Here is a 16,609-nt window from a genome sequence, read left to right on the forward strand (position 1 = left end):
CTTTTTTAGGAGAGCAAGTAAGTAGAAGGAAGTTGACGGAACGAGAAAGTTGTATTGGTGTCTAAGTTTCCGTCCAGTGGATTTAGGTTCCGATGCACCCCGAGGGCACTCTTTCAAGTTAAAAAGAAATTTAGCTATGTAAGCACTGCCTTGCCTAAGTAACAGAAAATGAAAATCTCTTGAGCTGCATCTTATTGCCAGTAGAATTTACATCGTTAACTCTTTAACACCTATCATGGTAATATGCTAATATATGCCACACCTGAAAATGGAGAGAAGTCAGGTACAAAGTTGTTCCTGGACTTCCTGTGGTGACACACAACTGCACTCTGCCAGTGGGGAAGCCTGTACCAAGTAAGTCGTGAATTTGAGGGCATTCTAGGGTACATAGAAAGACACTGCCTGAAAAGCCAAAAGAGATTAAGAGAAAGAAAAAGGCTATTTCTTCACTAAAAGTTTTCAAATTCCAAATTTTTTTTGAATTTTATTTTTTTCTTATCAGTTACATTTAATTAACTCTGTATCCCAGCCGTGTCCTGATCCCTCATTCCCTCCCGGTCCCTCCCTCCCTCCCTCATCTCCACCTTGCCCCTTTCCAAGTCCACTGATAGGGGGGACCTCCTCCCCATTCATCTGATCCTGTTTTATCAGGTATCTTCAGGACTGGCTGCAAAGCTCTCCTCTGTGGCCTAACAGGACTGCTCCTCTCTTGGGGGGTAGGGAGGCCAAAGAGCCAGTCATTGAGTTCCTGTCAGAAATAGTCCTTGTTCCCCTCACTATGGGAAACCAATTGGTTACTGAGCTACCACAGGCTACATCTGAGCAGAATTCTAAATTTAAAGTGTATTAGTTTTTAAGGTGTCCATAACAGCATAAACCTGTACATGTGAATGGGGCAGCTTGAGGTGTTTGAAATAAGTACATAGAAGGTAATATTTATTCATAACCCAAAGTGAGACAAGGGAAGGAATATTGGGAGGGACAGCAGAAACAAAGGGACATTTAAGGGGTTTTACATAAACCTTAAACAATAGAGTGCCCTAAAGTATAGGCATAATTGAATGAGGTCTAAATGGAATTACTAAATGATAAGGCTAGGTGGAGTTCCAAATGAACGTGTCTCGTCATCAAATGAAGCCTCTAGGTCTGAACTGAGTTGCATCTGATCGAGCTCTTGGTCAAAGGGGCCTCGTGGGAACCCCAAACATTCCAGGCCATTGACAAGGCTGTTGGTTTTTCTCCACAAGCAGCAGATGGTAAGACCTACTGCCAAAGACAAAACCTAGGTGATTCACTGAACATGGAGAAGTTGAGCTGGTGCCTACCTACAGCCTTCATCCCTACTGACTAGTACTTATTGTACTCCAAGGTACTATGTATGCTACAATAGGAGAAAGGTAGACACCAGCCCGGCCACAAACCCTTCTATCTACAGCGGTGACCTCCCTGCAAGGCAGGCTGGTGCAATCGTGGCACAAAGTTTACGGTACTAACCACCCAATATCTTATTTGATTTAATGTCCACACCATGAAATGGAGTCCATACCCAACCTTGCTTGGGTAGACAAGAACCTGAGAGTGAAGAGGTCAGGGATGTAGCGATGAAATGGCTCCTAGTGACATTCTGCTATGAGAGACCTTGGAACATACCATCTGAAAAAGGGGTATCTCCATCAAATCCCTCCCCTCAGGGCTCAGGGGAGGAGATGGAAAGAGTGTAACTGCCCAAGGGAATGGAGGGCACCAAGGAAACAAGACCTTTAAACCCAGCAAGGCCATTTCTCATATGAAGTCACAGGGGACTGTGGCAGCGCGCTCATGGCCTGCATGGTTCTCAGTCAGATGCGGTTACGGCGAAGAGAGTGGAAGTGTCTGTCTCCAAATCAAAACCACGCACAAAGGAAAAACTAGTCTTCCTCACTGGAGTCTCTCACTGCGTATACAAAACACTCTTAAAGTCAGGACCCATGCTTAACGGTAGATGGCCAACACAAAATGAACTCAGTTTTAGAGATTCTTTGTTTCATAAAACTTTTAAAAGGCATTATTATTGTTATTATTATTATTATTCTACTTTATTGTTGTTGTTTACTTTACAGCTTTTTTGAGTATATATTGTGGTTTCCTGTTTGTGTTTGATGGGATTCCTATGGGTATGAACATGTGTATTTCTGCGTCTGTGTGTGTTTCTTGTGCTTTCTCTTTGGCTCTTTTTCTTCCATTTGCTTGTATCATCCTATTTGAGTTTATTTGATTTTGCTTTATTTAATTTTATCATTGTATTCAGACGTCTGCTTGTTTTCAAAGGAGAGAGGAAGAGGAAAAAAGGTTGTAAGTCTGAGTGAGAGAAGTGGGGAGAATTGAGGAGGAGTTGAAGGTAGGAAATAGTATTTAGAAAACACTGTATGAAAAAAAATCTATTTTCAGTAATACAAAATAGCAGTATGTCTTTTTTAAAAAAGATGTTACTGAAAAAAGAAAATCATTGTCCAACTCGGATATGGCAAAAACAAAGACCAGAAGAGAAGAATGCCATTCTGTCCTCAAGATTTTTTTCTCATAAATCTGTTATCTGTTAGGAAACATTCTGTCCTTTTAAGAAGGGCTGAAAACATTAAACTTCTGGGGGAAAAATAAATGCATATTTGGTTTAAAAAATTAAATACATCTGTTTAAAGACAAAAGGTCCTCGACACCTACGTCTTGAGGCAGACATGCACACTGCAGGATTGACGGCTGAAAGAGATGGCCCTGCCTGTCAGCATTCCCGGAGCTGACGTCACTACAATCTTAACCGTGTGAGAGCTTCTGTTGGGGTCATTTCAGTTGCTGCCAGCGTGTAGATGCAGAACCACAGATCTGCTCCAAAGATAAGCATACAGTGTAGGGGTGGAAATTCCTGTCTGGCGATTGTCATTATTCTACAGAAGACAGAAAAAAAAAAAAAAAAGAAGATAATATCTGGAATTTGGAAATGTGTAAAGAATATGTGCACCCCCATAGCACGCTTGCTTACAGAGAAAAATTGTTCCATTTAAAATTGACCAGGCAGATAAACCACATCAATAGAATATTGTTAGGAAAACATTGCAATCCCCACCTTAATACTATCAAAGTACAGGGGGGAAATCAAATAATGATACAGTCTTAGTTTTTGTAGCTCAGTTTTTGTGATGTTTAGGGCCAATTTCCTGCCTCTCCAAAATGTGACTGATAAATCTGACATTTAATTTTTCAAGCCCAGCTTTATACTTGTGGATTGTCTGTGAGTTGTGCCCTGTCCTAAGGCAAGAAGTTATCTGAATATTTCCATTTTCTTCTGGCATTTAGAGGAGCTCGTGTTTATTTTCACAGCCATGTTTCTTCTATACACTAATCATGCAATACATATAACAGAAAGTGGCTACACTAAACCCTAACCCATTCCTGACTGGCAGGAAGATCCTTACTATGTGGGGAAAAATAAGTTTGAGTTGCATCACTGCTATTCAGTTTCAACTTGCAAAATACATGGAATCTTTTGCAGAGAAGATACCGCACTAGAGATGCGCTCTCTTTTCCACATTTGCTCAAGAACTACATAAAAGAGATGAGAATGTAAGCATTGAAATGTAAAATCAGAAGAGTTTGTCGCTCCAGTCGAGTGATCCAGAGATGAGCTCTGCTGTGTGTCTGCGTGCTAGCATTAAGATTTGTGTTTTATGAATTTGCTTTGCCGCACAAGAACAGGATGCACTTCTCACTGTAGGGAATCTTGCTGCTCCTTTCGTCCCCAAACCCCCACTTCATCCTCTCTTTCCTTTTCAAGATCTCTCTTTTCATATCAGAAGTCTCACTGAGTGCATTTGGTCTTCCACTCTGCTGCTACAGTTGCCTCCTTTGTTCAGGATAAAAATATATGTATTCAGTCATTAATCCTGAGAGGAGTGATGGACAGAGGGTGGGGGACGTTCAGTGCTGTTGAGAAGCAAGGCGGTGCCTTGCAAGCATCTGAAAGCCTGCTCCCCGGTCTGCATCTTCCCCAAATACCGTCAACAAATAGTGTAATGAAGATAGATGTGTGTGGCAGGGGGTGGGGTGGGGGGGGACAAGAAAAAATAGCTTTCCCGGCGCGATATCGAATGCGCTCTGACTTAACCGAGATGTGTGGGCCACCTGGGTTAGAGAGTGTGATCCTCGCTGAAGAATGCATTTGAGGAGAGCATGGTTACAAACGGCTGTGTTTGGTTCACAGGTACAATTGTGGTGGACAATATGTTGATTAAGGGGACTGCTGGAGGACCGGACCCCACCATAGAGCTCTCTCTGAAGGACAACGTGGACTACTGGGTGCTGCTGGACCCCGTGAAACAGATGCTTTTCCTGAACAGTACTGGAAGAGTGCTGGATCGAGACGTCAGTGGCTTTCCTTTTTCTCTGAACCTGTGCCGTAGCTTTAGTATACCTTAAATGTCTATGTTCACTCTCTATACGATATTAAATGTTACTCATATCATTAGAGTTTGTTTACTAAAGATAGCAACAAAAGAAAATGTCACTCCTTGGAATATGAAGGAGAAAGGAAGGAGGCATCTGTGTCCGAGGGAAACAATTTAATACTCTGCAGCTTTGTCCCAGTTCTAAGCGAAAGGACAGGCTACAAAGAATAAAGAGGTGGTGTCTTTGGCCCGGTAAGACGGACACACAGATCCTATTATTTTCCAACAATGTGAAGGTGCTGTTTGGCTTTTGGCTGGGGAGGTGGAAGTTGGTGTGTGCCCTCCCAGTTAGCTGCTGTCACAGTTAGAATCAGAAGAGGAGGCTAAGCATCGTGTTTGCATGGCTGATAAAAAGCAACGGTGAAGAGAGTCCCGTCAGTCCCGGGAACCACCCTTGTCCAGTTATTGTCAGGCAGCGTGGTGGAAGCATTCCCCATCATTCCCGGGAACTGAGAAGGGAGGGGAGCGCACAGGGCCCCAGGGAAACTGAAGCAGTGCAGAGAAGTGTTCCCACCGCAGAGTGCAACATCCAAACCTCTGAGGCTGCAGAAGTAGAGCAGAGGTGATGGACATTGTTGTGTAGCTTCATGACCCTCCTCCCGGGAGGATACCGCGCATATGACCTCTTTCTTCATCATGCATGGATCGCACACGCAGTCCATATTGCTCTCCTTGCCCGTGACTCAGGTCACTATTTTCTTTAGGACATTTGGCTTTTGGATTCTTGGGACTTACCCCCTGGCCTGTGCCACTGCTGTTAGGGCTGCACTTACCACCGTGGAAGCCTCGCTGTCCACAGTCTTACTGCACACCCACCCGTGCGGAGCCATCCACAAACCACTGCTTCGAGGCGTTTAGTGAAATACACCAGGGCCTCTGCGCCACGCCTAGCCAAAGACTGACAGGTATCCCTGTGGAATTTTCAAACATCCTCGGTGTTAACTTATCCCTTCTCCCTCTTCCCCAGTTAAGCTCCCTCCCTGTTTTCTTCCTTTCTGTCTTCATAGCCCTAGCTTCCTGCTACAGCCATTTCCCCCTGAGCTTTCTCTCCCCTCCCCCACATGCTCCCTCTCTGCTTCCTACTTCTTGTTCTTGGTGCACTTCTGAAGATTCAGAGCTAGGAGTCACACGTAAGAGAAAGCATGCAGCCTTTGTCTTTCTGGGTCTGGTTTACTACATAGTAAAACTATATACTATCTTCCAGGCCCATCCGTTTACCTGCAAAAGTCATCCTTTCGTTTTCTCTACAACTGAACAGAAATTGATCTTTTATAAGTACCACAGTCTCATTAGCCATTCATCAGTCAAAGGCAGCTGGGTTTCTATTTTCTAGCCATTGCAAAAGGAGCAAGTGTCTCTGTACTAGGATGTTGAGTCCTTTTTGAACATGCCAAAAAGAGGTGTCAGTGGGTCGTACTACAGATCTATCTTTAGCTTATTGCGAATCCCCACACCGATTTCTGTAGTAGCTGAATTAGTCTGAAATTCTACCAACAGTGAATGAGGGCTCTCGTTTCCCTGTACCCTCACAAGCATTTATCATCAGTTGTTTTGTTGAACTGAGACATTTTGACTAGCAAAACATGACATCTCAATTAATGTCCATTTCCCTAATTGCTAAAAATGTCAGCGATATCATTCAGTTTATCCTCAATAATTTTTATTTCTTCATTTTTGAATTACCTATTGAGATCCATAACGTATTTTTTTAATTGAGCAACTTTTTTTCTCTTGATATTTTTTTAGTTCTTTATAGACATTAATTCTCTATCAGATAACTAGGTGCATTCTATGGGCTTCCTCTTAACTTGCTTGGTTTGTTTGTTTTATTTTTCCATTTCTCAATTTGTGTTCTTATTTCCTGAAAAAAAGTCCTTTTCTCCTTTTTCTTCCTAGAAGTTTTAGCATTGAGGTCTTTGATTTATTTGGAGGTGATTTTTCTGTAGGTGATAGATACGGATCTAATTTCATGCTTCTGCTAGTAGACATCCAGTTTTCCCAGCACGATCTGCTGAAGTGCTGTCTTTTCTACAGTGTGTATTTTTGGCATCTTTGTCCAACATGAGGAGGTTGGAGTTCAGGAACTCCTATTTTAGTCTTCTATTTTCTTATTCTTCCACTCTTTTACTTTCCTCTGTCATCCACTGTGGTAAAAACCCCAGCATCATTCTTTCTGTCTAGGAATGCTTAAGTTCTCCTGGGCCTTTTGTTCTTCCATATGGATTCTAATATATCTTTGTACTTCCTTGAAGAATGCTGTGTGTATTAACTTGGGCTGCACTGAATATTTAAACTGATTTGGGGGGAAGATCATTTTCACAATATTCTACCAACCAATAGATATAGCACCAGCAATCTACATCTTCCAGTGTCTTCCTCAATCTCTGACTTCAGAGGCTTAAACTTTTCATTGTGGAGCCCCTTCTCCTCATTGGTTGGGTTCCTTTTCCCCTATTGGCTGGGTTAATTTTGTAGATATTTTTTGAAGCTATTATAAGCAATATGATCTCTTTTTCTGAGAATGTTTGCTCTTGCTGTAGAAAAGGGGTACTGACTTGTATAAGTTGATATTTATCTGAACACTTCGCTAAAATTCTCGACCGTCCCTACAAATTTTGTGGTAGAACTTTTGGGATCTCATGGATAATTTCATATCCGCCTCAAATAGGGTGAGCAATCAAGATTCATCACTGATGACGTGGGGCTTCTGTCCTGAGCTGGGAGGGTAGACAGAGGGAGAAGAATGAGGTTCCATTGTTGGAATAGGCAAGAAAGCATATGGCCATGGCTCCTGCATGGTTCTGAAGGGACAGTGGGGGTGAAGGTCTCCATCAGACTACACAGTGGCTATTCTTAATGATAATCCAATAAAAAAAATAGAGAACAAGTCATCTGGACAAAGTTTGAGTTCCTGTTTATCACATCTAGATTACATTTGTTCTGATGCTTCCCAGTATATGTATATACACATACACATAGATTATAAATATTTATATAACTTTTACTTAACTTAGAATATATCCCTATTCAAAAAGTAAATATTGATAAGGTACATATTATTATAGAGAAGCTGATTATTGTGAATGAAAAACCAAAGTATACTTTCCTGTCAAACATGGAGGATTTGCCAGAAATATAATTTGTGGGGTTGGTGCCAAATAATTTGGCTCATTCCTTTTATGAAAACAGTGAGGCATAATATAAACAATACGAGTGTTTTGTGCAGCCAGATAGAGCTGAGAGTCATGTTTGAGCCTACAAACAACTGCTATGATCATTGGTTTTGCATTTGTACAGTGCGAAAGAAAGAAAGAAAGAAAGAAAGAAAGAAAGAAAGAAAGAAAGAAAGGAAGGAAGGAAGGAAGGAAGGAAGGAAGGAAGGAAGGAAGGAAGGAAGGAAGGAAGAGAAATGTTTAGTGGACATGATTCTCCTGAATCTGAGACATACCCTTATACTTTCCTAAGATTAAAAAAAAACTCAATAATTTTGACCAATGAAGAGTAAAAATAACTTCAGATAAACACAAGTAGATGCAGTTAAATATTAATAACATATGTATATTATGTACATGATAGATGTTTTAGGAAAACTGCTGTATTTCCAGCACATGTCAGGTTCTTTGTGTATATATATGTTTTGATGCTGCTTTTCTGTCGTTCGTGTATTATTATTTTAGATTTTTTATATTTACTCCTGGCAGTATCACAGTAACGGTTTTCCTTGCTCTCCTTGTATATTTAGGATGACCTTAAACATACACATTTGTGGATTTTAGTATGATGTTTTGATACATGCATACAGTTTATGTCAAATCCAAGTGATGAGCTATGCTTGATTTTTCCATCTCCTCTCATTAGAGTGTGTAAGGCTTTGAGCCTTACTCTTCTGTTATCCAGAAAATAAGCAATACCTTACTATGGAATCTCTCTCTCTCTCTCTTTCTCTCTCTCTCTCTCTCTCTCTCTCTCTTAAAAAGAACATGTAATGTGTTTCTTCTGTCTGTCTTTATTTTGGACCTGTATTCCAGCCTCCTTTTGTCAGCACCCCTCCTTACCCTTCTTCTCAATTGGTAATCACTATCATAAATTCCAACCTACTGTCTCTAGAATACTCATATCTGAGTGAACAGCAATACTTCTCTTCCTGTATCTAACTTCCTTTCATTTACCAAAAAGTCTTTTAATTCCTTCTTTGATTTTGCTACGTGAAGGAATATCATTTTCTTCCAAGTCCAGAGAATCTTCTATTGTGTGTATGTACCACATTTTCTCTGTCTGCTGTCCTGTGATGGGTACACAGGATGATTCCACAGTCTGAGTACTGAGTGTAGTTTGGCAGCAGGCATAGACATGCAGGTTTTCCTTCGGCATGCTGACGTCATTTTTCTTGGATATATCCTGAGAAGTGGGATAGCTGGGTTTGGTGGTCGTCTCTTGGAAACTCCATATTCTTGCCACTGTGCTTGGGTAATTTTTTCTTAACAAAAGCGTAGAAGCAGTTGCTCTTCAACTTGAAGTAGCACTTGCTACCTTTTGTGTATTTTTTATAATAGGCGTTCTAGCTGAGGCGAGATGATCTTTCAGTCTGGCTTAAAGGACTTGCATTTCCATGACAACTAAACTAGTGAAGTTTGACACTTCCTCATAACTTTTTTTGACCGTTTAAATTTTTTCTTCTGAGATGTGTTTATTCATACTTTTTGCATATTTTTGGTTGAGCTCTTTGGACATTGTTCACACTGCTTCTTTCAAATTATTTGTATATCCTGGCATTTGAATCCTTAACAGCTTCTTTCTTTCTATTCATGTAGACAATTCATGCTATTGACTATCTCCTTTGCTACACAAAATCTTCTTGGTTTGATATATTCCAATTTGTCAAACTGTTGTTTTATGTCTGCTGCTTTGGGGAGTACTACTTAAAAATAAACCATTGCCATATCAATGTTTTCAAGTTCAATGTGATATTTTTTTAATTTTTATTTTTTCATTATTATTATTATTATTATTTTTACAATTTATTCACTTTGTATCCCAGCTGTAGCCCCATCCCTCTCAGTCCATCTCCTCCCAGTCCAAATCTCCCTCCATCATCCGCTCTATATCCCTCCCCTAGTACACTGATAGGGGAGGTCCCTCCTCCCCTACTATCTGACCCTAGCCTATCAGGTCTCATCAGGACTGTCTGGACCCTTTTTCTCTGTGGCCTAGTTAGGCCACTTCATCAAGGAGAGGTAATCAAAGAGCCAGCCACTGAGTCCATGTGAGACACAGCCCCTGCTCCCCTTGTAAGGAAACCCATATGGAGTCTGAGCTGCCACAGGCTACATCTGAGTAAAGGGTTTAGGGACTCTCCATGCATGGTCCTTGGTTGATTCATCAGTCTCTGCAGGATTCTCTGGGCCTAGATTTTTGGCTCTGTTGGTCTCCTTGTGGAGTTCTTCTCCCCTCCAGGCCTTTCTAGCTCCCCCTTCTTTCATAAGGTTCCCTGCACTCTGCCCAAAGTTTGCCTATGACATCTGCTTCGATACCATCATGGGTAGAGTCTTTCAGAGGCCCTCCGTGGAAGGCGCCTGACCTGTTGCCTGTCTTCTCCTACTTCCGATGTCTATCCTGTTTGCCTTTCTGATTGTGATTAAGAGTTCCCTAGGGTCCTCCTTGTTTAGCTTCTTTAGGACTATAGATTTCAGTATGTTTATCCTATATTATATGGCTAATATCCACTTAGAAGTGAGTATATATCATGTGTGTCTTTCTGCTTCTGGGTTACCTCACTCAGGATGATCTTTTCTAGTTGCATCCATTTGCCTGCAAGTTTCATGATTTCCTTTTTTTTTTTTTTTTTAATTGTGTAAATGTACCACAATTTCTGTATTCATTCTTCAGTTGAGGGATATCTAGGTTGTTTCCAGATTCTGGCTATTATGAATAAACCTATTTTATTCTAGCATTTTGTTTCAGACCTTTGATTCATTTTGAGTATTTTTATAAATCTGAAAGAGTCCAAGTTCCTATCTTCTATAATGAATATCCAGTTCATAAGTTGACTTTTTAATTTTTTCAAGTTGTTTATATAGAGAACTACTAAATAGTCATTTGTTTCAGTGACCTATAACAAAGAAGAGTGGCGAGGTCATGCCAAACATGCTTCTTCACTCATACTTGCTTTTTAAGTAGCTAGTAATGGAAATTTTTTCCTAGTGATCTACGCCAAGTTTTCTGCCCTCTGCTTGTTGGGGCTATAAATAATGCCTTATTTGTATAATCATGGTTGTATAAAAAAAATAAAATGTGATATAAATAAATATATTTTAAAATTTAAAATTTTAAAGTAAGCTAATTATTTTAATAAAAATTCATAGGAAAATCCAGAAGTTACCATGTCTCGAATATTTAAATTTGATTAGAAAATCTTTGTAAGAGATTAGATACAAAATCTTTGGCAATTTCAAATGCTATTTTTGGCTATCATTTTTCCCCTCTATTTTCATTTGTGTTCAGTACAGTTATTTAAATTGTTTCCTAAACATAAAAAATGATAAAATAATAAATCATATATATAATCAGAAGTATAATAATAAGAAATATATATAACAAGTGTATCTAATAAGAAACCCAAAGATTTTTAAAATGCTGTAAATTTTGAAACCCATAAATTTTTGAAATTATTATCTCATGGGACCAGTATTTCTTAATCGCTGTGAGCCACAAAGTGAGTACTGTTGCTATAGAATCAATAATTTGAGCAACAGGAAAAATTCAGATCTTTTCCAATAGTATAATATCTATCTTGACTCATTGCAAAGACTGGAAGTGCTTGATCAGAGAAAGGGAGGACCTAAGAGAACCCAACCCCTTCAGTTCTCTGAACTTGTGAGCTGCACAGAGGATTGTATCCGTGCATCCCAGGCACTCTTCCTTTGACAGCTGTGGTGAGTGGCCTCATCTCCAATTGCACTGGCAACCACATCTGTCAGCATCATTATTTTTGCCAGTCTTCCTCCCTCTCACTTGGAACCCAGGACAATCTCATTGTTAACTCAAACTTCTTCTTAAATAGACTCTAAAGCTGAGTGGCAATCTTTCAAAGTCTTTGGAAAGCTCATATTTTCACACAGCATATCCTGATCACACACACTGCACTTCTGTTCCCTCCTTTCAGCTACTTCTAGGCTCTCCGCCATCATGTCCCCATCCCAAATTCTTTTCTTCTTTTTTCATATAAGTACCATGTTTGTGGTACCAAGGGCGAATTCTCACCAAGGATCAAGCTATTTATGCATAAATCTATTTCCTAATGCAGATTCTAGAATGTGATTACATATTCCGTAATTTTCACTAGTCTCCTTTACATTCATTGTGATCATTTATGTGTAGTTAATACAAATTTTGCAGGACTATTCTTAGTATCCAAAGATTAGGTCATGTTAATTTCAACCAGACTAGAACTTAACATATAAAAAATCCTATTAAATATCTCTAAATTCATCTAAGTACCTAATTATGTTTTCAAATTGACATTTTGTTCTTCAAGTAATGCCTACAAGTATACCACTATTTATAAAGTTTAATTTCTGAATGAGTAGACAACACTCTATTCTTCATCTGCAAATCAATTTTAGGACTGAAACTATATAGCTCAGTGGTAGTCTTGCCTATCATACAAGTTACCCCAGGTCCAATCCTTGGAAATGTGAGATATATATTTCTAGAACACATTCTCAATTTTAAAAATTAATTCATTTATTTTTTACTTATTACAATTTATTCACTTTGTATCCCAGCTGTGGCCCCCTCCCACATTCCCTCCCAATCCCAACCTCCCTCCCTCATCTCCTCCTATGACCCTCCCCCCAGTCCACTGATAGGGGAGAACCTCCTCTCCTTCCATCTGACCCTAGCCTATTAGGTCTCATCAGGACTGGCTGCATTGTCTTCCTCTGTGGCCTGGTAAGGCTGCTGCCCCCTCAGGGGGAGGTAATCAAAGAGCAGGGCACTGAATTCATTTCAGAGACAACCCCTGTTCCCCTTACTAGGAAACTCACTTGGAAAATATAACACACCAATAATTCTTCATTCTTTGGAGGTAGTAAGTAAATCCAGAGTCAGAAGGAAGGAGACATGGCAGAACCATTCATTACTATAAGAATTTGACACACTTATACTCTATGAAAAAATAAGACCAAAGCTTCAGGTTTGCAGAGATGTATTTTTATTTAAATAATGAAACTTCCAAATCTGTTTCTAAAAACATTAAATTGCCATATATTATAGAGGAGTGTTATAATATACAGTGTTGACATGGCTGACTTTTTTAAACCTCATAAATCGGTCATTTATGTCATTATACAGACATGCCGGTATGGTTTTGGAGTATTACATTAGGCATTCATCTTGAAATTCTATGGGTATACGAATGTGATTTTTAAAGATATGCCCAACACAATTCATATGAAGCATGTTTTATGTTTCATCAATAGAACAAGAATATAAAATTACCATGACTGACTTTTTGTCGTTAGCTGTGAAAGCTCAACCAAAATCTCCCCTACGCTTCTGTCCTTATGGAGTCATGCAACTCTCCAACATTTCCATAAGCATTACAGAGTCCCTAAACTCTGACTAATCAACTCCATGAGACTATCCTTGATGTATTTATGACTTCCCCGTACAGGAGAATAGAATTTATTCCAATGCAAAATTGCACCGTGCCTTAAATATTAGCCACAGGGAACTCTTCACTTCGGCGTAATCCATAGTGGTTGGAATTTATTGCCTACTAAGTTCATCCATGCCACTAGTCATTGCACAGGGAGCCGAAGTTGTGAATGACAGCAATTCCGGGTAACCTGTTTATGTCTAATTTATGGTTATTTGTCTGGATTAAGAGCGGGACCCTCACAATATTACATTTAAACTCCTTGAAAGTCTGTGACCTTTCTATCCCAGAGCCACACTCCCTTGTAAAATTCAAGTGAAGATGACACGTTTTATATGTCTTTCTTGACATATTTAGAAGAAAATTAGCTGCAGATGAGTATAACTCACCTGGTTGTCCTCCAAGGGTTGTGCCAAAAATAGCAGTAGGCATACTTATTCTGTTTTCACTTGACAATTAAAACAGGGTCTCATTTTACTAGCCTATTAAAGCAGCCATATAAAAAGAGGTAGATAAGACACAGGGGTCATTTACTTTAAATTATTTCAGTGAACCTTCTACAATTTAATCCTTTAAAAGAGTCTCTTAGCTGAAGCTTGAAGGTTTTCAGGTGGGCTTGCTGGCTATTCTGTTGCAGTCAGTGATGTTTTATTGAAGGGGCCCTCCTAAAATGGTTCACTTTGGCAATTTTTTTGTATATTCTAATTTTGGAAAGTTACCAATTTTTTTCAAAGTGCACTACCTGTAAAATGGTGTTTGGCATCTCAAGTACTTTTGCTTCTGATATCAATAATGAATACACAGTTTACTTTTGTGTTCCAACCTCCAGTTTTAGTGTTGGCATGTAAGACAAGCTTTTAGCTATTCCCATTTCTCCAGTGTGTGCTAATATTAATGTCTGTGGTCATTAGTAGCATTTAGGTGATTTTTACCTATATAAATTGGGGGAAGGGACAGTACATGCATTATTACAAAACTGCAGTATTATTTCTTGTAAATTATGAAGATGACGTTATCCTCAGTCACGGAATTTATTACATGTTCGTGTGATTTTCTTTCATGTCACTTGGGGTTTCTATAAACATGACTTCACTGTCTTCATTGATGTCAGTTAAACGTCACATGGTGGAATGATTCACAGCTCATGTAAAGAGCTTCACCCGTATTTTAAGAATACCACCACTTACCTATTCCATTCTTTTTGTCTTTGTTGCTCATGAAAGTACCTTCTTATTAGATAACATTTTGCTGCCATTTGAACACATTTACAGCAACATTCTTCTTATCTCTAGGTGTGGCATGCAGATGTTGTCATGGTGTTTTCCTCCATCCCAGGGATCTTTGCCCTATTGCCTGGAATGACTTCATCTAACTATGAAGCAACTTGTCCTATAATCCAAAATTATTAGTTTATATTGTATAGATTCCATTTATTTAGTTTTTATGGAAGGATCCTGCCTATTAGTTTTAATCGACACATATGTGCTCGTGTTATGAAGCAAATGTAATGTCTTGCTTCCTGTATACTGGTGATAGTCCACTTAGGGAGTTTTCAGGTACAGGACTCTTAATCAGGAAGTGGAGGATGCTGTGCAGATGGATGAATAGTCACTAGTTCATTTATGTTATATGCACCTCCAAAACATGACAAGAGATAATGCTGAATGTACCACACTTACATTAAAAAGAATCTAAGGTTATGGAAATGCATTGTAAGTGTTGGCAGTAAATTCCAAGCATGTGGGAACTGCGGTGCTATCACATCAACCTTGCTGGATTCCCACTGTCAGAGCTGAGCAGATAAGCACTAGAGATGTTTTAAACTTTCCCTCAGTCATTCAGACAGTATTTCTGGAAGGAGGGTGGGGAATGAGGTTGGTGACTCTGATGGCATTTATTCATCTGTCCCAAGCACAGAGGAGCTGGTAGGTACGGGGAAAGGACTAGTACTTGAACAGCACCCATGATTTGAGGGGGCTTCCAGTCTCCTCAAGAGACACCGAATGAAACAAACATACAAAGGACAGAATTCATGAAGTTGCAAATGAAAGTACAGTAGAGAAAAATTAATAGCGGAAGTTAGTTGAGGCAGGGTGGACACAGGATATTTAAGACAGGAAGGGCCTCTATGGAGTCATTTGCGACAAAACAACATTTAGATGGAAATTTGATAAGCCTGAATGTGATAAAAGCGGTGCATATAGAAGAGATGAAAGATGAACAATGTATATGTATGTGTGTGTGTGTGTGTGTGTGTCTGTGTGTGTGTATATGTATGCGGATTGAATTTGATTGCCTTGTGAGTCATTTTTTTGCCCATGTTAACTTTATCATTAATGAACATACTATTCTCATAAAAAGTAAATAAACAAAAATTATAAAGTTTCTCATTCCTCTGTTTATTGCTACTTTGCTGTCAAAATAATAAATAAATAAATAAATAAAGTTAATGCCATTGTTTCTTCAGACTTTATGAAAAAAATTGTGTTTTCTTCCAGAAAAATTTCAGTATCAGTTTTGTGATCTTATTCATCAGCAAAATTCTATTATCATATTAGCACTGGGAGCCTTGTATGTTTAGACATGGAAGTAAACAATGAAATCATCATGATTGTCTTCTTTTACTTTTAAGCTAGGACAACATCACCTTGTTTCCTAGCTTTCCATAGTGCAATGAGCAAAAGTTATTAAAATAGGAGTCAGTGGCCAAGTGTCTCTACATTGCTCAGACATGACCAAAACTGTGATTAAAAAGATGCAATTTCTCCCCGCAGCCTCCAATGAACATACACTCCATCGTGGTGCAGGTCCAGTGTGTCAACAAGAAGGTCGGCACGGTTATCTACCATGAAGTGCGGATCGTAGTGAGGGATAGGAACGACAACTCACCCGAATTCAAGCACGAAAGCTACTATGCCACAGTGAACGAGGTCTGTGCCTTGTGATGGCGTATGTGTGTACTTACATTATAAACCTGCGAGACTCCATTGTAACCATGACTAACGTGCCTAGATGTGATAGGAATGTACTGTAAGAGCTTACGCTTAGAAAAGCCGCATTCTGGGAACTTGTAATAGCATTACAGAAATGCATGTTGCTGCAGAGAAAAAATGCAAAGAACTAATTTTTTATTATAAAATATATTGAGAGAATTCAAGGCACGCTACTGATGTTTATTTATTGGAAAGTGTGCAAAAATGCCTTCATGTTTATGAAATAATTTCACTAGATAGTGGAAGAAGTTATTTTGTGAGATGGTTTATTTACAGTTATTGGTTAATATTTATTGTAATTAGTATTATGATTTTCTTTCTTTTTTTTTTTTGTTTTAAGACATTGTCACTCCATAGGACAATTTACTCTAGCCTCAAATTCCAAACTCATGGTGGTCCTTCTACCTCACCTTCTCTAGTATCAAATTACAAGAGAGAACCAAGTACTATCCTGTTAAGTATTATTATTATTATCATCA

General features: G+C 39.1%; 1 protein-coding gene across 1 annotated transcript in view; it reads left to right on the forward strand.

Annotated features, from left to right (window-relative positions):
• The window catches only part of Pcdh15 (protocadherin related 15), an 844,567-nt gene that overhangs the window by 407,671 nt on the left and 420,287 nt on the right, over positions 1 to 16,609 (forward strand). Inside the window, exons 5-6 of the mRNA XM_055598939.1 lie at positions 4,235 to 4,395; positions 15,912 to 16,067. Coding sequence (XP_055454914.1) covers positions 4,235 to 4,395; positions 15,912 to 16,067 — 317 coding nt within the window. The remainder of the gene's footprint in view (positions 1 to 4,234; positions 4,396 to 15,911; positions 16,068 to 16,609) is intronic.

The sequence above is a fragment of the Psammomys obesus genome, unplaced genomic scaffold (assembly GCF_907164565.1).
Source record: "Psammomys obesus unplaced genomic scaffold, mPsaObe1.curated_primary_1811, whole genome shotgun sequence".
NCBI lineage: Eukaryota > Metazoa > Chordata > Mammalia > Rodentia > Muridae > Psammomys > Psammomys obesus.